The sequence below is a fragment of the Numenius arquata genome, chromosome 4, assembly GCF_964106895.1.
Source record: "Numenius arquata chromosome 4, bNumArq3.hap1.1, whole genome shotgun sequence".
Lineage (NCBI taxonomy): Eukaryota > Metazoa > Chordata > Aves > Charadriiformes > Scolopacidae > Numenius > Numenius arquata.
The window spans coordinates 34,284,933-34,309,279 of record NC_133579.1 but is presented as its reverse complement, the minus strand read 5'-3'; the positions used below and the strand labels follow the sequence as shown (position 1 = coordinate 34,309,279).

The following is a 24,347-nucleotide window of genomic DNA, read 5'->3' as shown; positions in this document are numbered from 1 at the left end:
TACGCCATTTCAGAAGAAAGGGCAGGAGAGAGCAGATGAGTAACTCGGGATTTTCAAAGTTTTGTCTATGCATTAAACCACGTGTTTCTACCAAACAGGTGTGTCAGTTCTTGGCACGTGTAGAAATCCACTCCCTTTACTTCTGTAGGACGAGCAAATACTTGTGCTGAACCAAAGTATGAGCATCTGTAAGCCATTTTAACCACAGGTGAATGTCATCTGGCGTATCAGTGCACAAGTCTATTATATTAAGGTCTTTCCTAGTAAGAGCCCAATGAAAATAGGTTTTCATATAAATGATTCAACCTAAGGATAAAAGTGCATGCTCGAACAAGCCTACAAGCAGTGAAAGCGTGAGTGTGCAACCGCAGCAGTTTGAGAGTAGTTATGTGTTTTGATACGAGATCCCAGTTCTTGAGCAGATTTTTTATTTTTTTCTTTTTTAAGATGAAACCAATCCCATCCATATATAAACACTAAAGTATTCTTGAAGTGTAGGTGTCCTACCTGAGACCAGCTGCACATCAGAAAGCTTCAGCTTAGAAGGAGGCCTTGCTGGCTGATAGGCTTTGCCTTCCTGAGAACGTCCTTTAACAAACAATATGAACAGCTCTGTGTTAATTCACATAGAGATGGGATTATGCATAGCTATAAGCTATTTAAGTAGGCTACAGCATTATTTTACCCTAAAAATTATTCTCATTTATGATGAGGAAACTCATGAGATGTTCTACATGATGGAAAATTGGGACAACCACAACCAAACTTTAAGTCAAGTTAAAATACATCTTGCAGTTGCTATGAAAGAGAAGGAAAATAAAATTATTAGCTTTATTTATTTGTTTATTTAATCCTTTCTGGCTATGTAAACTGCAGAGCCATGATGGAAGTGACTTTTACCACCTGGGAAAGTACACCTAGTTAGCACATACTTACTCCAGCAGTGAGCCACACTGCAAAGGAACTCAAAGGTTTAAAAGCGATGCACTGTGGGCATTCAGGTGTAGTGCAAAGCACCGCACTGTCATCATAAAAGATGATCTTTCTCTTCCAGTAAAGACCAACCATCTTCAAACAAGAAAGTTATTAACGTGGAACAAGACCATATTCTTCAAATGGAAATAAATATTTTAAAAAACCAAACCCCAAACCCCCAAAAAGTTTAAAATACTGCTTAAAAAAATTAAACCGTGCTCCAGCTAGCCACTGTGCATCGATACAGCCAGTTATCCCCCGTTTAGCTGCTCTATTCTCTTTCCACATGGATATATATGAGCAGCTCTGGCACCGGAATGATTTGGTTGCCTGAGACCCGTGCTGGAATAATGCCGTGTGGCGACTCAAACAGCTTTAGCAGCAACTATTTTAAATCACAGGGTTGGGGTTTTTTTGTGTCAGCCTGAAACAGAAATACAATTGCCCAGAACACCCGAGATTCAGACCAATTTTTATGAATAGCTGAAATGCCTAACAATTAGGTAAGAAGTGAAGAATACACTCTGTTATAAAAATAAAAGCGTAGGTATTTAAAATAAAGTATAGTGAAGACAAAATTACCGTATATCTGCTTAAGGATGGACTGCTTGCTGGTTTTTATGCCTGAGCTGGTTTTGTTTATAGATTTCAGACTTTTACATGACGGAACTGATTTCAGAGGGCTATGGTTCAGCTGTTTCTTCCAAGCAACCTGAATGAAGAAGGCAGCTGTCTCTTGTCTCCATTTGTCTTCATCTTCTTTGCACTGCCGCTTAGCACCAAGAAGCTGAAACAACTCCTGTCTTAGCTGGTAACTAGAGAGCAGAAAAGAGGAGAGCGCTTGTTTTAGGTGACCTGTTTTAACTTCGGTGCTCTCCACGCATCAGTTCACATGGTGGATTACATGAGTAACTGGGAAAACAGAACTCCCACTGCTGTGCTAAGTCACTTGGATGAGAAATGTTTGCTCAGAAGAAAAAGTAGGAGCTGGGTTCAATTCTGGACGCGTCCATTGTTTCACACAGTTAATAAAGATGTGGCGTTACGGGTATCAAAAGTTACAGTACCTTGATAAGCAACATCAGCTTATCAATGGCTTTATAATACACAGAAAACCTGGAGAAGACAAAACCTATAAATATTCATGATATAACAGTATACTCAATATTTTTTTCTCATTTGTACTATATTCACAGCTTAGTAACACCAGTTTTTCTCGTGTGCCTCACCACTTTGTATTCTCAGTTGATCAGAGCAGGAGATGAGCCAAATTTACCTCTTACGGGCTGACCTGCGCCGTTCCTCTACAGAAAACTGAGCCCCTTTCCATCCCTCCTCTGCAGATGCTCCTCTCGCCTTGTTTTCACCAACCTGTTCCTGCTTTTTCCTCCCTTCCCTGGCTCCCGACCCAGCCTTGCCACGGCTGCTTTGATCTCACAGGCAGTCACAGCCCTGTTCCAAGTGGCAGCGGTAGATGATGTGTCCTTCCCGCTTCGGTGGCTAATGGCACCAGCAACAAGGAGTGGTTTGGGGTTTTTTTTTCTTGTATCAGATAGAGGTATTCAATCAGATATTGGCATTTCACACTCACAAGTCAATTAACTGGCCTAGCAAGTAACTCTGAATCTTCCCAGTACAAACTTGTCACAAATGAACATTGAGTAACACTTGTAAAATATTAATTATAAGTGTTTGGTAACAGGCCAAAACACATTGATCATCATTCCCTCCAGCGCTCTAAAAGGCTTCTACTGGTTGCTCCAGTAAAGCGAATGAGGAAGGGGGGAGAAAGAGGCGATTTTGTTCTGTTGCTCCATCTGCAACAAGTTCTAAATTAAAACAAAAGACAACACAACCAGAAACAAATTGTTTGAATATATGTTATAAGCCAATGAACTACATAATTCAAACAAAACAGCAGCCATATACAGAAAATGAGTACATAAAAGCACAATAGAATGCCAAAGAGGGATGATATGCTCGCTTACAGCCCCAATAACTTTAAACTTTCAATAAGCTTAGTAAATTACCTCTGTGAAATTTGCTGGGTGAGACAAATGTATTTAAGCTTAATTTAGTGAAGCTTCAGAATTCAGGCATGTAGGTTTTATACAGCTCATTAAAGTACGTAACAAATGTGGGGAGCAACAGCATCTTACCAGTAAGTGTCCATAGTGCCTGCAAGGTGCTAAGTGCTGTATGAGCTCAGAGCAGGAGCATTATTAAGAGACGGGAGAAAAAAAATGATCCAGTTTTGTTATTTAACACGTCACTTAGAACTTTTCAACGGGGTGAGAGAGGAAGAGAAAGCGAAGCGGGGGGAGGCACAATTACAGTGACGTGCTACCATAACTTGAGCTAAGGATGGATTACGTGAATACCGCTGCAGGAAAAACAATTGGGGAACTGTTTTAGACTTGAGCAGAAACTTAAGCTATTCTTTTGGAATTCAGTAATTACTGCCAGAAGCCTTTGCTGATACGTGAAATGAGGCATTCACAGGCACTCCACCTTTGCATCCAGCTGTGAGCTCATGTTTGTAGAGAACTTCTGACAGTTTTTAGCAACAAGGCTCTGACACAGAGAAGTTTTAGCAACAGTGAGGCTCTGACACTGAGACGACGTAGGCAGTTATCTTTAGAGCATGTGCACATGTTTTTAATCAGCTCTCCCGTAACAGATCGTTCTGATCCTAGTGAGAAAAAAGGACAGGACCAAGTTTGATGCTCTATGAATCTGATGGAGCGTCTTAACAAAATAGCTTAATAACAATGCGTAGTCGACAAAACTACTGCACATAAAAGAAATGTGGGATATATGTGCAAAATGACAGGGCTGGCAAATGGTATTCAGATTCATTGTTACAGAAGCTCTGATCTTAAAAACTACTGCTGGTCTAAGTATGCATATAGCAATAACATGTAAAAAAATACAGCTTGACTCCAGCAGAAGAGCAACAGTGATATCAACTAACTTATTTTCAGCTTCTGTCGACTCACTGTGGACCCTGGAGAATGGCACAGGCCTCAGTGCCCCCCAGGAGAGAGCAAGCCAGACACAGGATCTGTAAGCCTCACCGAGCAGGATAAGCAATTAACCTTTGGCGAGCCACACACCTTCAGATACACTTTTGAGGACTACATTTATAAAGTTTGTGGAGTGTGGGAATTGAAACATTTCCCCTAGAAAGGCAAGTTTAATACACTTAAGTAGACCAGTACCATTGTGTTGTAGCTCACCATAGCTCTCAATAAACTTTCAGGAAGTAAATCATGACTATAAAATCTGCAGAGTGAAACAAATGTATTTAATCCTAATTTAGAGAAACACCAGAACTCAAGCAGGTACTTCTACATGTTTCTAATGTAGAATTATACATTAATGATGTATAATTCTATTGCTATCTACAAGTACATGCTATCTACCAGTGCAAGCCTGGACACAAAAGACAAGCACAAGACTGAGTGGGACCCACAGCCACACAGTAAGTACCTGCTTAAGAACTATAATTCAGTGTACAGGGGATGGAAAATTAGTTATTTCAGAGAGAGTATCAGAATAACTGACATATTAGTAGTCAGCACATACAGCTGCATAGCGTGAGCTGGCTGGAAATGCCATGACTTCTTGGCAGGCAGGTGCCACCATCTGACTTGGATTCACATCCTAAAATAGTCTTTTTTTGAGATATATATGAACTCTGCTTATTTAAAAATAAGCGTCATTGCTGTAGTAATAGCATGGAAATCAGGAGGAGGAAATCTGGTCCAATTTCACAGCTCTCGTCATCCATGTGAGTTTCAAAACACTCAGACAATAAAGCTCACATTGAGCTTGAAGCATAAGTGGAAAAGACAGGAGAACTGGTGGGACTGGGAGAGAGAACGCAGGAGGGAAGCGCAGCTCTTCCTAACAGTGTGGTGCCCTCACCCCAGCATTGCTGCCCAACGACCTGTTCTGTGTTCTGCATCAAAACATTCACTGAAATGAATGCGTTGGGATATTGCTGCAAACTTTATGAACTCCATCAAAGCTCTAGCAACACTAATCTGTCTGCAGATGTAACAAAATGACAGTGGAGGAACTGCCAAACTAATCTCTCCTGCAGTCTTGCAGAATGTGTGATCCTCATTAGTGTTCTATAAAATATGAATTTTGCAAACAGAACAAAGATTTTTTTTTTTATTAATTCTTTAAATAACAAACGTCCTTTAAACAATCTTTAATCCCCGCAATTTCCAAAGTGCTGCAAGAAAGTGCATGCACTTCTTGGTGACGTAACAACACTGTTGCTATTTCAGCAGGTGAATAGTTTAGTAAGATCTATCAAAAATCTTTAGACAGTCAAAACTGTAAATGGAATGCAAGATTTCTGCACAGGTAAGTTAGCCCAATACAAGGCTTTAGATCCCAGTTCTTGTGAGGAAATTTGCACAAGCACTCACTATACATCTGTACGCTTTGACTGAAAGCTATGGCACGTGCCTACTCCTCTAAGGATTGTAATTTGGTGTTAAGTGAAAACGGCATAGCCTTCAGAAGCAATAGCAGCACTTAGGGATATACTCTCCTAACCTACTCCTGACTTACTTTTACCTTTTGGTACCTAAAGGGAGCTGAACACGTAAGACAAGAAATCGGGGTCTCCACTAGAAAAGAAGGCTGAGGAGGACACTGCCAGCACTGAGCTGCTTACACAGCGTTTGGAAGCAGCAGAGCAAGCCGATGGCAGAAGCGGTGGATCACTGGGAGAACAAGTGGCTGCTTTGCTTTGCAGTTCATTGTGGGGATGTGGAATATGGCAGCAAGTCACAGAACTACAGAATGGTTTGAGTTGGATGGGACCTTTAAAGACCAACCCAAACCCTAGTCCAACCCCTTCCAACATCTTCCACTAGACCAGGCTGCTCAAAGCCCTGTCCCATCTGACCTTGAACACCTTGCCCCAATGATGGGGCACCTGCAACTTCTGTGGGTACTTCCAGACTTCCAGTGTCTCACCACCCTCATCGTAACAAACTTCCTCCTTATGTCCAGTCTAATCCTACCCTCTGTCAGTTTAAAACTGTTCTCCCTTGTCCTGTCACTACAGGCCTTGGTAAAAAGTCTTTCTCTGTCTTTCTTATGAGCCCCCTTTAAGTACCGAAAGACCACAACCAGGTCTCCCTGGCGCCTTCTCTTCTCCAGGCTGAAAACCCCCCACTCTCTCAGCCTGTCCTCATAGGAGAGGTGCTCCAGCCCTCTGATCATTTTTGTGGCCTCCTCTGGACACACTCCAACTGGTCCATGTCTTTCTGAGGACCCCAGAGCTGGATGCATAAATAGCAAACAGAGAGCAAAAATGACAGAAGTACAGAAATAGGTGATACTATACAAAAAAGTCAGTATTTTCACCAAAAAAAGAGGCTCAAAAATCAATTAAAAAGACTATGTTCCAAATTTTTAACTTTTCCTGGAATAGGAATGTACTCACAAAAGCCAGTGCAACCTTTATAGTCCAACAACAGTGAAGAGAGAACCTGGAATATTACTGGACCATAAATCCAACCTCATGCTTGGAAATATTTAGACCTATCAGTAAAAGAGAAGGAGCCAACAAGTACTTGCTGAGCCAAAACAAATGTTTAAATGGCCACATTTCAGTTTAGGAACAAACAGACTGCCGGCTCGGACCGTGGGATGTGTGGTCTGGTGTCCCCTCCCTAGTAATGGGCAGCATCAGCTCTTTCTGAGAAAGACAAGACTTCTTCAGACTTCATAAATTAACTGCAAAAAGCAATGGGAGAAATACCAGGTCTCAAAACTGCACAAACAAGCAGCTGGTAATACTTGTCTCTCAGTTCCCTGGTGTTTCGTACAGTAGGGAATGCAGGTAACACTCCACCTTGCAAAATAAGGAGATTTTTTTAAAACCTTGAAGCACCACTGAAAGCAGGCAGCACAACCGCATGCCTCTTATTTAGCCTTTCAGAGCTACACAGTACTTGGCAAAAAGATCTTTTCTTGTCACAATGGCAGGCTTTTTTACAGTAGGTGTTCAGAACTGTTCTCTCTTAACTTTTGGTCCTGGCCTTGCTTGATGCGGCCCAGAAGACGTTACCGGGAGTGGCTGAAGAGCCCAGGCTGGCTGTGGTGACAGAGAGAGCAGCCCCTGATGCTCCAGCTGCTGAGCGCTCCCCTCTGCTCCATGCTGTGGCAGAGCAGTTGGATGCTGACACTGCCCTGCACTGGGAAGACAGGTAGCACTTGGCTCCTGGCACGGCATGGGGTAGGAAACAGCTCCTCTGAATTTCTCTGCAAGGAAACCAAAGCTTCCAGCGTGACCCAGAAGAAGGGAGGTCTACCAGGCTCAGCATTTTTTCTGCAGGCAGTTGGGCATTAAGACCCAATTATTCTGTTGCAGGAAACTTTCAAGTTTCCCAGGGACTAGTATAAAGGAGGTTACTACCCCTCTAAATGCTCCCAGACATCCACTGCCTGCTCCCTGGGATACAGGTTGGTCGGGGGGAACAATTTTTGCATCGCTACTGAGCTGCACCACAGGCTGTGAGAGTTGGGCTCTCAAAAGAACTTCCTTGTTATTTTTTCTTGGGTTGAATGCTAAGAAATATTAAAACATATATGAAACTATTAAAATAGTGAGACCTGGAAAGATCAGTTATTAGTAAAAATCAGCAATTTATAGTTTTCTGCATCCACATAAAAACTGAAGAAAATTTCAATAAAAAATAGCAAGTAAGAATTATGTACATATTGTATGCTTCACCTATAGCTGCCATACTCTTCCTGTCAATTTTAGTAAGAAATTAAGGAGCAGGTAAATCAAAAATGACTGTATTTCTGAGGCTGAAACTCAGGCATCCATGCAAGCAGGACAATGCTGTGGAAAGCAATCCCTGGGACACCTCGCTCCCTCCTGTCTGCTGCTTCTGTACAGCAGCTGCTCCTGCTCAATCGAGTTACTCAAGTTAGCTTCAAGTTTTGGTAACGAACTCCACCCGAGCTTCCAAACCTCTTCTGGTTTGGTTTTCCAGTTAATAGACAGGTCAGGACACAATTTCAGGTGTGTTGGTAAATTGTGGTGAAGGATCTGGTTACTAAACCCTTTTTCTGGAAAAAGCCCTATATCCCTACATGTGCAAGTTTGCTAATGAACGCGACAGCAATGAACTCTAGGCTTAGGCAAATGTTGATCTGCACTCTCTAAAGAAACACCAGGACTTGAAATAGAAGTTTAATAACTTCTCCAATTATTAAAAGCCATCACTTACCTTGCACTTTTTATGAACTTACTAATTTAACTCCAGGCGACTGGAACCCACTTCCACTTGTTTGGTGAAAGATTATTAAATTCCTGATTTAGCACTAGTAATGTTGTAAGCAAAAGGACCAAATAAAATGCATTGCCAACAAGCCTAATTTAATTTACATCTGCTTGTATCTCACTCTTCTCCAGGTACCAAAACAGTGTCTCACCTTCTCCACGTCCTCTGTATGACTGTAGCAGCGTAGTTCTTCTTCCGAAACAGCTCTTTCCTTTTTCTTTCTTTTTCTATTATCTGCATTCGAATCTCTAAGGGGATTAGTTCAATATTTGTACTTTGCCATGCGACAGAACACAATTGATCATCTGCATTCCTGGATCCAATTATGCCTGTTTTTTCCAAGTTCAAGCTGTCATCAGGAGCAGAACACACTGCCGGGTTTCTTGGCACAGTTACGGTAGGTTCTGCCTCAGCAGACAATAAAGGGGAGACCTTTTTTGTTAATTCGTTATTTCCCACTTTGTTAGTTTGTTCTCCAGCATGCACAATGTCATTTCTGGTGTTTACAAATACCGTTTTGGCACTTCCTGGTCTACTAGAGCCAGCTGGTGAACATCGCTCATCATTTACCTCTTTATTTCTGGATTTCTGCTGATGCCTTTTGCCTTTGGAAGAAGCTGCACGTTGCTTTGAGCTTTTCGCAGTTGCACCAGTACAACTGACGTTGCAGAAGAACACAGCCGTTCCTTCACAATGGTCCCTGTTGCCAGATGAAGACTGACTTTGATCTCTTAATTTTCCCCCAACACTAGCAGTCCTACAAGCAGAAGTATGCCTTCTGCTCCTCCGAGCACATGTCCCTGTTGCCTCGACAGCGTGCTCCTTCTGCTTTTCTCCATCTGGTTCTGGAGCAGCTGCAACCTGATGTTTCACTTCAGCTTTTGTTCCCTCTTTTGCTTTGCCACAATGGAAATGGACACCACTTGACTTGCTTCTGACATGTTTCCTCAATGAACCTTTAGACAGAGAAATGGAAACCAACATTCAGGCTCTGATCCAGCAAAACATAGTTTATGTCTCTAATTTTTTTTGCTCAATTACCTTTAAGGCACACAAGGATTTACACAAATGAAAAAAACAAAACAAAACAAAACAAAAAAAGGATAAAGAGGAAGAATCAGAAGAGAACATGATTGCCTGCAACAGTACAGTCCCAAACTACTTCTTCATTTGCTTACCATTCTACAAGTATATCTCTTTCTCACATTACAATTGAGTTAGATGATACCTAAAAAAGAGTCACAGGAAGAAATTATGTCTTCAGCTACCTGAAAATACTGGTCGTCTTCAAAGAAACGAGCTCACCACATGGTGCAGGAATGCAGCCCCATGAGCACACCTGCTTGTTCCAGGGAAGACACCGTAACAGACTGTTTCAAGCTTATTTGTTAAAGTTCTGCTCCAGTCACCCTGCATCCTGGCACATGATGACAGACAGGGTAACCCACTGACCCAGGAAACCCAGAGCAATTGGCTTCTCAGTACTTTCCTTGACATCCTAAGTGAAACCATAAAGTCCTTCCTATTTTTCCCTTGCTGCAAGATTTCTTTTCCAAGCCTAGGGTGGGAAAATAAATCCTGTGTGATAACTGCTTCTAAACACGGTTATGAGGATGACTCGGAAGCCAGACTGGAGTGCAAAACTGAAAATCTCCATCTACCATCCACCTTCTATTTTGTTAGGAAACTAAGAGGGGAACGAGAAAATAGACCAGACATGATGAAATGTAACAAACAAACAGGGTGTTAAAGGGTAGGTAAGAGGGGAAAAAGAAAAGAAAGGTATCTTTGATATAATGGAATCACAGAAAATCTTCTGGATTATCCAAAACGTGGTAAAACCATTCCACATTTTTCATCGCTGTAACGCTTTTACAGGATACTCCCTTGACTGGGTAACAGAATATGGCAGATTAACAGAGTATAGAGAAGAAACGCAGGATTATCATCAATGGTGTCTCCAACAGAGATTTATCATGGTGATAGGTCAGTATGGGCTGAGAGGTTACTCTAATTTATATACAATGGTCATATGGGTAATTAGCCCTGTATGTTCTGGGACACAGAAAAAAAGTATCTTATTCTAAGCTATTTTAATATATTATTAATTTAATGAATTAGTTTTTATCTATTTTTATCTCCCAGAAGGAAGAAGGAAATTCCCTCTCTCTCTCTCATTACACCAGGGGAATAGACAATTTAAAAAATGTGCCTTTCGAAGCCAAGATTTCTGTGGGCCTAATCCCACTCTTAATGAAGCCAAGTACAAAATTGCCAGTGCCATCAATAAAAATGGTATAGGGCTGACAGTCAATTCAAATGTATGAAATTTCCAGGACTCTCACAACGCTATTTTCATCTCCCAACAAGTTATTTTTTACAGTTGCGAGTAAAAAGAACATGGCCTTTTAAAATGGCCTTGTCATTCTGAACTCACCAAAACCCATGATCTGGTTCATACGTACAGCAAGTAGAACGCATTCACTATTGCACATTTAAATTGTTTAAACTTAATTTTAAGAATGTGCAAAACTTTCCAATCTCAACAACTGGATAATTAGGAAATGGGAAAAAACATCATTTAAGTATTCTGTATCACCTTTTGAGGTTGAAATAAACTTTCTTAGATAGGAAGACCAAGCAATAACAAGTACAGAGCACAAAAAACTGCCCTTATCTGTTGCTACTACACATAAGGCAGATGAGGTAATATACATAGGAAAGAGGATTTCTGAGTGAAGATCAGAATAGACCCACCACTAAATCACAGCTTTCATATATTGTTAGCAGATGTAAAAAATCTATTTGCAATTGCTAAAAATCCTTCTAAGTGCCAGCCCACAGGATCTAAATTTATATTTCATTCCAATAAAACATCCAATGAAGTCCATTAAAGTTTTGGTCACAAGAGGATTGATTAAAACACCTAATGAGAACTGATTAAAGGACTTCATTATTTGATCCTTACTGCGCCAACTTTCCTAGCATCATTCCAATAACAAAAAGAGAATGTCTATATAAAAATGGCAGTTTATTTCAAACACGGGCTTTTTGAATTGGGCAAGAGGGGGGTTTCTTTATGAGCTCTGAAGGTAAACTGATTTGACTGTAGAAGGAGTAGACACGTTATCATGTTATTTTCAGAAGCACCTTGAGTAAAGCGTTTTTTTCTCTTCATGCTCAACACTCATTGCAAAGAAAGACAATAAACAATAGCGAAGAATTTTCTATTTAAAAATTCTGTCTTTCACAGAAATGATATTCTGCTTTTAAAGATATATTGAAAAGCAAAAAATCTCCAGGAAATAGCCTGTATGATTTTAAAACTATCAACATGGAAAAATTATTCTGGCATAGCTACTTCAGATCTCCAACTTCAGGGAAGCCTTCAATCAAAAGTCAAAGCTACATACTGGTAGCATTTGCTGCTGGTTTGAATTCCCCAGTTTACTGTGAAGGGTAGCGTAGACAACTCAATATTAATGTGGTTTTTCAAATGTAAGTATCACATTTCCCATGGACTACCTACTACCTGCTTCCTTAGGTCATTCTCTCAGTGTGAAACCATTATATTTGTTCCAAGAAACAGAGGGAACATTTGCTTCTAATGATAAAAACAATGCTTTAATATGACCAGTTTTGAAAGATTTGAGCCATGGGCTCCTGTAACTGGCTGAAGTAAGAACTGATTGAGATATTATTAAAATGTTTATCTTGCAAAAACTAATATAGGAGTGGCCAAGAAATGATGGTAAACCGGTGATATATTTACAGATACAATAAAAGGATGGAGCAGGGCAGGAAAAGTAACAGAAAGAGCTTCAACACACTGTTTCATAGTACAATTTCTAAAAACAGTCTCACTTCTCAAAAAATATCCCAGAGTGTTCTCAGTGAGAGGACTTCAAAGACAGATCATAGGAGAACCACGTCTCGGAGAATGAAGCTGGCTGAACAGCTCCCTCTGTACGCTAGAGATGTCACTTAGAACAATTTTACCCTCATTTTCACCTTATTTAAAGACAAGAGTTACAATTTCTCCATTAACATTCTTCAAGAATCCCACAGATACGCCAAATATCTTTAATCTCATTTTCTCCAAAACAGTGCAAACAATAGAAGAACTCTCAACAACCTGTCTCTGGAGACATTCAAAACCCACCTGGACACATTCCTGTGCAACCTGCTCTAGGTGGACCTGCTCTGGCAGGGGGGTTGGACCAGATGATCTCCAAAGGTCCCTTCCAACCCCATAACATTCTGTGATTCTGTGATTTTTACAGACACTGTAGATACTGGTATTTTTGACTACTTATGTTGACAGAACACAAGCAGTAAAAGAATCTGTATCTAACTCCGTCCTATATGAATCGCTTAATGAAAGAACAAGAAATGATAGAAGGGTAAAACAGGTCCTATATATAAAACAACCCCAGACATGGATAAAAAGGATAATCAGGACAATTAAAAAAGATTACAAACCTTGCCTGACTTTATGACCTTCACTCCGAGGCTCTGCTGACAGGCAGCTCTCTTTTGGTGTCCCTTTGCTGTGACAAGCTTTAGGTGAACCTCTACTGTTTTTCCCTGGCTGAATCTGTGAAGCATTGACGGACAGAGGTCTCTTATTCTGTGCATCAGTTTGTTTATTAGGTAAATGCGGTACGCTGGTTGTCTTCTCTCGATTTGCAGGATTCTGTTGTACTCGACACCTATTTTGTTCCACGTTTTGCATCCCTTTCTGCAGCTTGGCTTCTTTTCTCTTACTTTCCTCTTCACGTTTCCTGTAATTATAGTCAATACCATTAGAATTCCAAAGACAAAACTTTGGGAGCATGTACCCAACTTGAACACATTCCTCTCTAGAAACCTGACACTGCCACAATAAAGCCCTGATTATAACATCATATTTTTTTTTTTTAGTGAGAAAGGGAGACCTATTGCATTGAAGTGTCTTAGCCTGATCCAAAATAACAACTGACTTGCAGCTACAGCCTACTGAAGGTTAAGCTGTTATAAGCCAGCTGCCCATTCAGTTTGTGGCAGTTTAAACTGATTTTAAAACACTCCCTTATTGAAAACAATGAAACTTAGTTTTTTTATAAATATACAAAAATTAAAAGCAGGATTTTGAAGAGGTGTCAGAAGACAAGAAATGTGATACTAATGACTGTTTTTAATTAGTAATGAACAATGCTTTAAGATAAGTAATAATGCAATGCACTATATTTGAAAATCAGAAAACTTTAATAAAAGATGTCATCTCTTTGAAAATTATTTTTCATACTTACCCGTGTCATAATTAATACAGGCAATTATAAACCTGAATAAGTTCAAACTAGCTACTGGTACTAACTTGCTGCTATATATATTTATCATTGGTAGATAATTAATTTATTTTACGTAAACAGCTTGTACATTACACAAATGATAAATACTGAAAATATGAGACGTGAATTAAAAACTTCTGTGCACATAGTATGCCATTACAATTATAACATTTGGTTTTCAAAAATGAAAGAAGTCATGCATCTCTTAAATAGTGTAGATATAAAAGGAATTTGGACAAGGTTAGAAAAGGCGCATCTGTTAAATAAAATTTTGCAGCCTGTTTTGAAATACAGTGGGATGTCATTACACTTTAGCAGAATAAACCCAATAGCATATAGCAAACATCACATATCTACCTACAGGTTTTATAAATCTGGTTTTATAAATTAAGCATTGGTTGTAAGATGAAGCGACACTTTTCCTGTTGGAATGGACAGGTGGTAAATGTCGTATCATGTAGCTGCCTGAGATTTTAACTTGCTTCCAATGCTACGATGCAGTGTGCAGCCTGTTGACACATTAGCTCACAGCACAGCATATGACAGGTTAGTGCCACCCTCTGCTCCTGGGAGTCGCATCAATGCCACTATATGTCACTTCAGTGCGAGCTGCCAGGTGGAAGCCTTAACTTTATCTGTCAGTACTATCTTATCAAGTACGCTCTGCAGAAGAAGCTGATTGAACTTTGTACCTGAAAAGCTGCTAATTGGTCTAAAAAATACAATCCTGGCAGCCCGAGGTTCAGTATTCCCTCTGGCATGGAAAAAAAGTGGCTAGTTTCAAATAATATTGGCGTTCCACAAACGGACTATGTGGGGATGTCTATCTCATGTACAGTATGGATCTCACTGCCATTACTCTGCTGTTTGAGCTGATAAATCAGATCTTACTAGTCACAGAATAGTCCTTTTCTCCACAAGAATCAAGAAGACTATTACCAGTATCCTCCATTCAAGGTATTAGAAAAGAAAGCGTGAGAGAGGTTGTGTGATACGCAATCAAGCCCAAGTGCCCTGCGCTCCTTGGAGGAGCAGATTAACTCAAAACATTAACCTCAGCAACATACCAGTTGTAAAGTTATTGAAATGACACAGGGCTAGAAGTGGAGAAGAAGTAAAAGGGGATATTTTTTCCAAAAGGTCTTGTTTGTGTGCTAATTTTTCAGCTGAAACTGATGAAATAATAAATGGAAGGGATTTCAAAGCTCCCTATTCATAGCCAATCATCCCAATTGTCACAGTAGAACTTAACTGATTAACAGATTCCTGAAGAATATTTATGAACCTCCCCTCATGGTTTGCCTTATTTAGTTAGAAATACAGTTTGTTCTATGATTGACGATATTTTCAAAATTAAAATTTCCAAGTTTTACTGTTGTCTAAAGTGACAGACTAGGTTTCATGAACAAGTAAAGCAAGCAGAGAAGTTCCTAACGTAAGGGTTCTCAGTCATTCTCAGGAGGTTCTGGCAACTCAGTAGGATCCAAATTTTGGCTCAAAAGTTAGAACACTACTCTGTGATAACAGAGCTGGCATGCCAAGATTTTCCACATTAATTGCAACAGAATTTTGTCCTGAATGGTGATAAATTTGTATTTCATTACAAAAGTGCAAGAATGGAAACTGAGCCTTTAGCAGATGGAAATCGGAACAGTTTCAGCCTTAAGCATTCGTGAAGACACTGAGATGCTTTGAATTTTTGATCCTGCCAAAATTAAACTAACCTCTTCTATTCTGTTAAGAACACTTTGCTTTTTGTATCTACTCTGTGGAAGACGTTTGAAATTCAGAACAAATCCATGTGCCTGGAGAGCATTTTTAAAATTACCCTTGCAAAATAAAAAAGTGACTTAAAAAATCATAACTGACGATAACTCCAGGTATGATCCTACTGCTGCTCAAGCCTTATCTGGAGGATAAAGAGGAACTATATTTTGTGTTATATAAATAGCCACCTCCTGCTATACAATCTAGCATGATGTTTTGTTTTGAAAGCATGACACTGTTGAATCACAGCATGTTCAGCTTATGATGTACTACAACCTTTTAACAGACAGTCCTTAACAAAAATGCTGAAAAGACAGTTAATTTCCATCCAGTATTCCTATGTTGGTTGGCTGTGCCAAATGTGCAGAACTGTCCATTTTTCCTTACCTAACCACCTATTTTTTTTCTTCAACCATTTCTCATATGTGTTAACACAATTCTGATTTCTGCTTTAGTCTTCAATGTGTTTACAAGTCTTATGCCACTTGGAAATTTAATGTTTTACTTCTGAAATGAAAATACTGCATAGTATTAGATTCAGGATGGATTTATGTGGAATTGTCATCAATATACACTTCCAGTTTAAAGCTGAACCGTTAAGAACTACTCTTTGCATATGTTCTTCCAAGCAATTTTCACCCATCTAATAGCAGTCTATTTCAAGCTACATTGCCCTACTTTCCTAATGAGAAAGGCGCATGATAAAGTATGAAAACTTGAGGCAGGTCCGAATGACAGCTACTGTTCCTCCATAGCCACAAAACTTGTTATTCTGTCACAAAATAAAATGAGTTGGTTTGATATAATTTGTTCTTAGCAAATTCAGACCAGCCATTACTTCTTGCTTTGTTATGATCCAGATACATAGAAGTTAGATCACTCATTCCAGGATAAGAGAGATATGGAGTTACTGTAATGAATCCAGTGAAAGGCCGTGGAGAAGATTAAGGGACTGGAGCATCTTTCATATGAGAAGAGGCTGAGAGAGCTGGGACTATTCACAGCCTGGTCAAGAGAAGGCTCAGGGGGAAATCTCATCTATGTCTATAAACACCTGATGGAAGGGAATGAAGAAGATGGAGCCAGACTGTTGTCAGTAGCACCCCTTAACACGACAGCAGGCAATAAGCATAAATTAAAACTCACAAAATTCTATTTGAACACAAGAAAACACTTTTTTACTAAGGGTGGTCAAACACTGGAACAGGTTGCCCAGAGAGGTTGTGGAGTCTCTATTTGCATAGATACTGAAAACCTGACTGGACTTGGTCCTGGGCAAGCTGCTGCAGCTGACCCTCTTTGAGCAGGGACAGGGATGGACTAGGTGATCTCAAAAGGTCCTTTACAACCTCAACAATTCTGTTGCTCTTGGGACTGAAGTGTTACAGGTCTACAGGTTCCTCTTATTCCCCTTTGAGAACGCGGAAACTGTGCTCATTTCATGAATTCTCCAGTCCCACCACTCCTCCTAAACTTTTTAAGGGTAACCATTTCAAGGTTGTATCTTCCAGTTTTCTGAACACCTCAGGATGAATTTTATCAGGCTAAACTTATCCGAAAGCATCTCACTTACCCGATTAGTCTCTAAACTATTGTTTCAGTATTCAGTAGCCTGCATTTTGCTGTCCTTTGTTACTAGTGTGAATTCCATTTGCTACTGGACATCATTTGACATTTAAGGAAGACTGAAGCAAAAAAAAAAAGACCTAGAATACTTCAGCCTTCTTAGCATCACCTGCAGATCAACTCTTTTTTTGCTCTTCCTTTAACAATGTGTATGTTTACAATGATTTATTGTGATACTTCGTATCCCTTGCTAGTTTTGTTCTTATTTTGCACCTCAAACTGTTGAATTTTATCATTGTATGTTACTATTACCCTCAATTTTAGTAATTGCACTACATTTCCACTATATGCTTTCCCTTTTCAGGTTGCTGAAGAGCTCATTATTTTCTCTCTTGCTACACTTCCTATCTATTCTCAGCATGCAGACCTTACTACCAGTTTTTTTGAGGAACCTCATAATGTACTTGTACTCTATTGCTGCTAGAACATTTTTCTAAATCTATTGAAGGCTGTTTAATTGAACATTTTCTTTTTCTTGCAGTTCTTCTCTTCCTAAATATCACAAGTGAGTTACTCTTACTCACTTTCATCCATTTCCCTTTCATATCCACATTCTCAATCAGTTCCCTCCAACTGGTCAGAATGAACTAGAAGACTTAGTAAAAACAGAAGTACGGATTCAGGAATCTATCCTGAGAAATTAAAACAGAAAGTTAGCAAGTGATTAATGAGTTCTGCAGCCCTTTCAAAAACCAATATATTGGACATCAGTTTCCTCTGAAAATGCTTTAAACCCTTAAATATTCTATTATTAAAGACCTGGGTATGTAAAAAGTAAAATAAAAGCTTTTTTGTGAAAAAGTTTTAAAAGTTCATCATTTTACCTGTATGTAGTCTGACTGTTTTTTAAATGCTTCCTTCCCTGATTACCTCTGTGCTACTCTCCTAAAGCACTGCTTCCCTCCTGCCAGGTTCTCCATCCCACCTATTAATAACCTTTAAAAGCTACTTTCACTCCCACTGAAGAAAAGCACCCATTATAGTGCTACGTTTATGCCTGTTAAAATTTTTAATGCTCGTACACTCCATCAGTATTACCCTCTCCCAAAGGATCATAAGATATAAGGTAAAACATATTGGAAGGGATCTCAGAAGTCATCAAGGCCAATGTTTTTATCAAAAAAGGGCCAACTATAAGGTCAGACTGGGTTGCTCAGGGTTTTATCCAGTTGGGTCTTGAAAACCTTCAAGGATGGAGACCGTACAACTTTCCAGTCAAAAATCTCTCGTTTCACATTATGACTGTTACAAGTTTCCCAGGGACCAAAGTGAGGCCAACCAGTCTGCAGTTCCCCAGATTGTTCTTTTGCTCTTTTTGAAGTTGGGTGCAACACTTGCTTTCCTCCAATTGTTGGGGACCTTCCTTGACCTCTGTGACCTTCAAAAGATGCTGGAAAGTGGCCTTTTAAGGACACCAGTTAGTTCTCTTGGCACCTTTGGTACTTCTGCCATACCTGTGTTTGTTGTCACTAAATCACTCACACCATTCAGCAACACGGCCATGTTTCCCTTACTCAGCCTTTTACTATAAATGTAGAAGTAGAAGCTCAACTCGTTACCTGTGACATCCCTTGCAAACCTCAACTCCATTTGAATTTTGGCTGTTCTGACACCATCCCTACAATACCAAGCTATGGTTTTAAACTCTTCCTTTGCAGCCCATCCCGGCTTCTACCTCCTGTACACTTCCTTTTTGCATTTGAGCTCCGTCATGGCTTCCCTGCTTAGCCAAATTGTTCTCCTGATATGTCTCTGTGCTCAATGACATAATAGCGCGCATGTTGTTTTGGTCTGCATCAATCTTCATTTTATAAATCACCATTTTTTTGATACAGGTTTGTTCAACATTGGAGAATATGTTTGTATAGAAATATTTCACAGGCATCGAATACAGTGAATGTAACTTTATCAGAAAATAATACAGGTATGAGATGTTGGTTGACTTTTTGTTAAAAAAAAATAGAAGAAAAAAAACACTAATTAAAAACATGCAGACTTAGGAATGATTTATATTAGTGAGACTCTCTAATGTAACATATTACAAAGCAAGTTTTAAATGCAAACACCGAAATAATTGGGGGGTGGGGTTTCAATCTAGGAGTTCACCATCATTCTGGATTCCTACATAATGTATACTTTCATCTGGAGAGCAGATTTTTAAACATCAGTAGGGATATTAGTTTTTTGTATGTAGCAACACCCTGGCCAATTTTAGCTGTGGAATGCGCAGATGGGTACGCAAAATGATGACAACATAATGTCCCCTCCAGTTTATTACAGATCATAAAATTGCAATTAAATAAAATTTGTTATGTGACAACTTGATTTGCTTGTACACTCCAATTGTATTTTAATTCTGTTTTTATGGTATTTGGTACACAAACTTTGTTTCTATTGTTTTCAAACAAATCAACAGCAGCTTAGTAAGTTTCAGAAAGTACATCAGAAACTCACAAAGGAAAACAATGATAAACCCACACCCGTTCCCCCCCCCTCCCCCCCAATTTCCATGAGGCAATCTTTTTTCATTTAATCTTCTAGATGGGGTATCACAGATTCTTCTAAAAATGACTGTCATCACAAAGAATAAAATTACCTCATTTGCTAAAGTCAGTTGTGACCACACAGCAAGAAGCAGATTTCTCCAAATTAAAAAGAAATACATAAGATGTTCAGGACATTTTCAAATGCAGCTTCTCCATGCATGGTTTGACTACTACTGACTTCAGCAGAAAATGCAAATAGTAGGAAGGTTGCAAGTTACAACTTTAGGATCTAAAGATGTGAGCAAGAGAGTAGTCATCTGATATTTCTACCTTTGGTTCTTACAGGGAAATTATAATTATTCACCAATAGAGTAGTAGCAGCATTTGAACCCAATGAAGGTCTGACCGGCCAGTTATGCAGAACATCAAACTACCAACTTTGAAATAGAGCAGAGGACAGCTGACTTTGTCTATGATACACGGAACCAACAAAAATACCTCTAGGTGGAATAATTATGTTATGTTGTGTGTTTAATCATACAGCCTCTCTTTACAGAAATAATACTACAGAAATCATGCAGAAATCTTTTAGACTGTTACGTTTTTTTCATTAGATTTCTTGAAGAGAAACCAGGTGCTAATTTGTTCTTCTTCATATTATGAATCTTAAGGATAAAGCCCAAGCAAGCGAAGTATTTTGATAATCATTTATGTACTTTCTCATTCCAGAATTTCACCACTTTGTTACCATTACCTCATTTAAATAGGGTAGAAACTCAGTCAGAACCTACACATCTTACAAATAACTATTTGAATTGCACATGTTAATTATCTATAATCTAATATAATGATTTCATGGTAACTCTCTAATTCAAGAGCAGAAAATATAAGTGCAGAGAATGATACTGCCAAGACAGAAGTTGCAAATAAAATCCAGGAGTTCCGTTTGCTAGAAAAGCACAACCTCCTCTGTGAAACAGTAAGTTAAGGCTTTTCCTGTTTGTTTTTTTCTTCATCTACTTACTAATTTCTTTTCAAAACTGATATCAAAGAGTTGATAAGTCAATAATTATTTCCATTACCTTACAGTGATGAATGTTTTCAAAACCTTTTTATCATCATAGAGAATATCAGGTAGAGATTCACAGATGCTAATGTGCTACTTTCTCAGCTTTTGGTATTTTGCCTCGTTCTTGTCTATTATATAAAGCTTTTTATTTAATTTGGGTTTATCTGGAAAATAATTTCCATCTACAGGTGTATGGAAAAAAAAGTCCATTATATGCTTCCCACAGTTTCATGAATTTTACTAAGAGGAACAATAAGTGATGATGAGCAATAGATAAAATCATACATTGATATATACAAACTTATGACAAACGTCTATTTGCTGGAGCAGATTTCAAGTCTCAGACTTACTTGGCAGCAGCATCTTTTCTCAGCTGTTCATGTTTCATTAAAAGATTCTTCCTCTCTTGAAAAGCCTTTCTAACTTTGTATCCTTTGTAGACAGCCTGAATTTTGAAAGCAGCAATGTCCTGTATGGCAGCTATAGACAGAGCCCCATGTTCTAACATGAACTGAATTACTTCATGGTGTTCACCAAGCAAGGCATAATCAAGCGGAGTGTATCTAAAAAAAAAACCAAACAAAACAAAACACCAAACCCACAACAATTATCACTCAACAAGAATTCTAACCGTAATGTGTATTTACTTCATCCACATTTCATAATAAGACAACTTCTAGTATGAAGACTGATTAAACGCTGTTTTCAGTAGGCTGTTTTACTAATTTTTTAATATTAGTTTCCTGTCTTACTCATTCTACACACTGTGACTATGTTTAAGGCTTATTTCAGTCTCCTAATATAAGGGAGGAGGGGTAGACTATATGAAGTGTTGGATCAAAATCCTCCAAAACCATATCTATAGAATTAATTGTTTTAGGCAAGGGATCTTAGAAAGGTGTTACTGAGGTTCTCATATACAAATATCATCTAAAGAAAAAGCAAATTAAAATATTTTTTGTGTTATTTCCATATGAAGTTCTAGAGATTCAGTGTCAAACCTGGTTTTGCTTCTATAACAATGACTGAGGACTGACCAAGCAGCAGGACTATACCTGCATCAAAGGATAACTTTTTTTTTCAAATCACTAGGAAGACTTAAGGCTGTTTTCAAATGGACACAGGTGCTCAAAATATTAAATGGCTTTGCTTTTAAATGGTGTTAAAGATGCCTAAGCACTTTTAAAAATAATTCCCAAAATTCCCACTGTCAACACAGGAGCAAAATGTACATACCTCCCTCACCAACACTGAAACATTAGGCAAAGACATCTAGTGACTGAAAATTATCAGTCACAAACCATAGTCAAGACCATATAATACAAGACTATCAAATAGCAAGTGTCAATGCATGCGATTGTGAAAATTAGGGCTCTTTTTGATGGTAACTTGCTAGGACGCAATGCTGGTAAGCAAAGCAAAACAGACAGAAAGCACAATTGGACTTGCCACGCAGCAATGATTTGATGGAAGGATTAACAGTACCTGAACTGAAGTGTCTGCAGGAATAAAGACAATGACATAACATGAAAATTTGTATGTCAAGGTGTGTTGCTGATAGCATTTAAAGAGATACAGATTTTTGATAAGCCAGGAATGGGAACTCCAGAAGGTACCTCATTTCAAAAAAACACATTTTAAAAGTATACCTAGTTTTGAATATTTTAATTAATAGGTACAAAAGATACTAAAGTGAACTTTATGCTACTAGCATGTATGTACCAAGACAGTGTATTATATTACAGACCCCAGTCTTGAAGACCCGTATTCTTAAATGCGAATTCTCTAACTCCATTAGAGCTACATTTGAAAGTAAAAAAATCACTCCAATCAAACCTGAATAGGAGTTGGTATGACAGGGCACTACCCATTCAAGGCTGCTCACACAGACTCCTTACAACCAGCCATTACTCTGTTGTGTCAGTTCAAAGCCTCTTATAAATTTTCTTTTCCACTGTTTATCTCTAAAGCAAATAGCTTTTAAATCAAGCTGCCTTCACAGGAAAACACGCAAAGAAGACATCAGCCATCAGCTGCTATACATAATTTAGCATGCAGTTGGTCAAGCAGCAGGTAGCCTGGCATCATGTGAAGCACCCAGAACAAGAAGTTGGATTACAAAATAAATTTGCAAAGAACAACAAACCCTTCACCCTCCAGACTAGCACCTGATCGCATACCTGCAAGCAAGCGGGCAGCTTAAAATCCTAGATGAAATCTCAGCTCCATCTTTCACAAATCTATTTAATTTTAAGCACTATGTTTGAATTTTGAACTACTATCTCATATTGCACTCTAAGAAAGTGAAGAAGGGAAGCTTCTTTCTATAGGTATATTGGGGAAAAAGTTACTATTTGGTGAAATTGTTACTGATTAAAAACTCATTTCATCCAATTACAGAAGAACTGTATCCATGCGGTTATTTTTACTCCCTCTTACAACACTCCACTTGATTTTTCCACTTTCCAAACCTTTGATCTCTTAACAATAAATAAGGTTTTGTTGATATTTATTGAGGCAAGACTGCAATTTTTATATACTATATATATTTTAAGAAGAATTATATTTAAAGATTGATTCATCTAGAAACATTGGGGATCTGCTTTGTTCTGCACATAGACTAGTGCTTCAGGGCTGACATTTGGAATACTGCTAGTCATATTTTGAGTAATCTAGGTTTATACATAAGAACATACACTAATGCCAGAAGGGAAACAAAAATAGACACTAACTGAATGACTATAGTAAAAGCCCAGCTAAGGTCTTTTTCTGACATTTGAGCATCATTAGTACATTTCTACAAAGTAAGGAAAATAGCAGCCTCCTTTCTGGCAAAATAGCAGCTTTTAATCTTACTTATTAAGAGTAATTTAATTACAACTGTTTATTTAATTTTCTATCAAAAATTACTAAACAAAGCATTGGCAGTACTTAATTAGGAACTACTTATACTTTCATTTGTTTTTCTCAATAAAAAATAAGAACAGAAAAAGAAGAGAGATCTGAGTGGTTTAGAGCAGAGAACAAAAGATAAATGATGGGAGAAGAAAGCAAAAACTGGGATAAGTATGGAAGTTTCAAATTTAGCACTAAAAATATGGGGTTTCGAAGTCTTTAAGTTATTTAAAATGTTGAAATATTCAAATGTATATGGCATACTGAACAAAATTTTATTTATAATTATGAGGAGGTCATCTACTCTAAAAAAGACATTATAGATTTGTGCTAATAGTAATTATCTTCACAGTCAGGTGACTCCTTTGAACTCCACAACCCATATCACTTTTAAAAAACTATTATTTATATGTCAATGAAGGACAAAGAAAAGAGATGCAAATGTACTGTCTCTTTATGATTATAGAAGGATTTTTTTTTTAAACTAGGCCTTTAGAATACAGTTAACCACCAGGTAATTTGTAATTGCTATTTTAAACCATAGCATTACATTTCTCCCATTTTCTTTCTTCTCACCGCAGTTCTAGCAAATAGGAAAGGAAAATTCCAGTCTACTCCAACAGCAGCAGAAATTCCTTTTTATCCTTTGTCCGTACATATCCACTGACAACTTCACATAAATGAAAAAGATCTTTAAAATTTCAAACAAGACTAGAATGAGTAAATACTTGCAGAAATCTCCGTAAGTTCAAGGTTCAAAAGTATAAACAATTGAAGTTGCAAGGTCTTACTTAACACATTTTTCACGTTAGAAAAGCTGCTTACAATGAAGCCCAAGATTAAAGCACTCCTTTTAGATACAAGATCACAATTC

At 38.4% G+C, this 24,347-nt stretch overlaps 1 protein-coding gene across 1 annotated transcript in view; it reads right to left on the bottom strand.

Annotated features, from left to right (window-relative positions):
- Positions 1–24,347, bottom strand: part of INVS (inversin) — a 92,044-nt gene that overhangs the window by 3,307 nt on the left and 64,390 nt on the right. The window contains exons 11-15 of the mRNA XM_074146383.1: positions 20,929–21,141; positions 12,783–13,084; positions 8,452–9,256; positions 1,558–1,790; positions 508–588 (exon numbers count right to left, since the gene is read on the bottom strand). Of these exons, the coding sequence (XP_074002484.1) occupies positions 508–588; positions 1,558–1,790; positions 8,452–9,256; positions 12,783–13,084; positions 20,929–21,141 (1,634 nt within the window). The remainder of the gene's footprint in view (positions 1–507; positions 589–1,557; positions 1,791–8,451; positions 9,257–12,782; positions 13,085–20,928; positions 21,142–24,347) is intronic.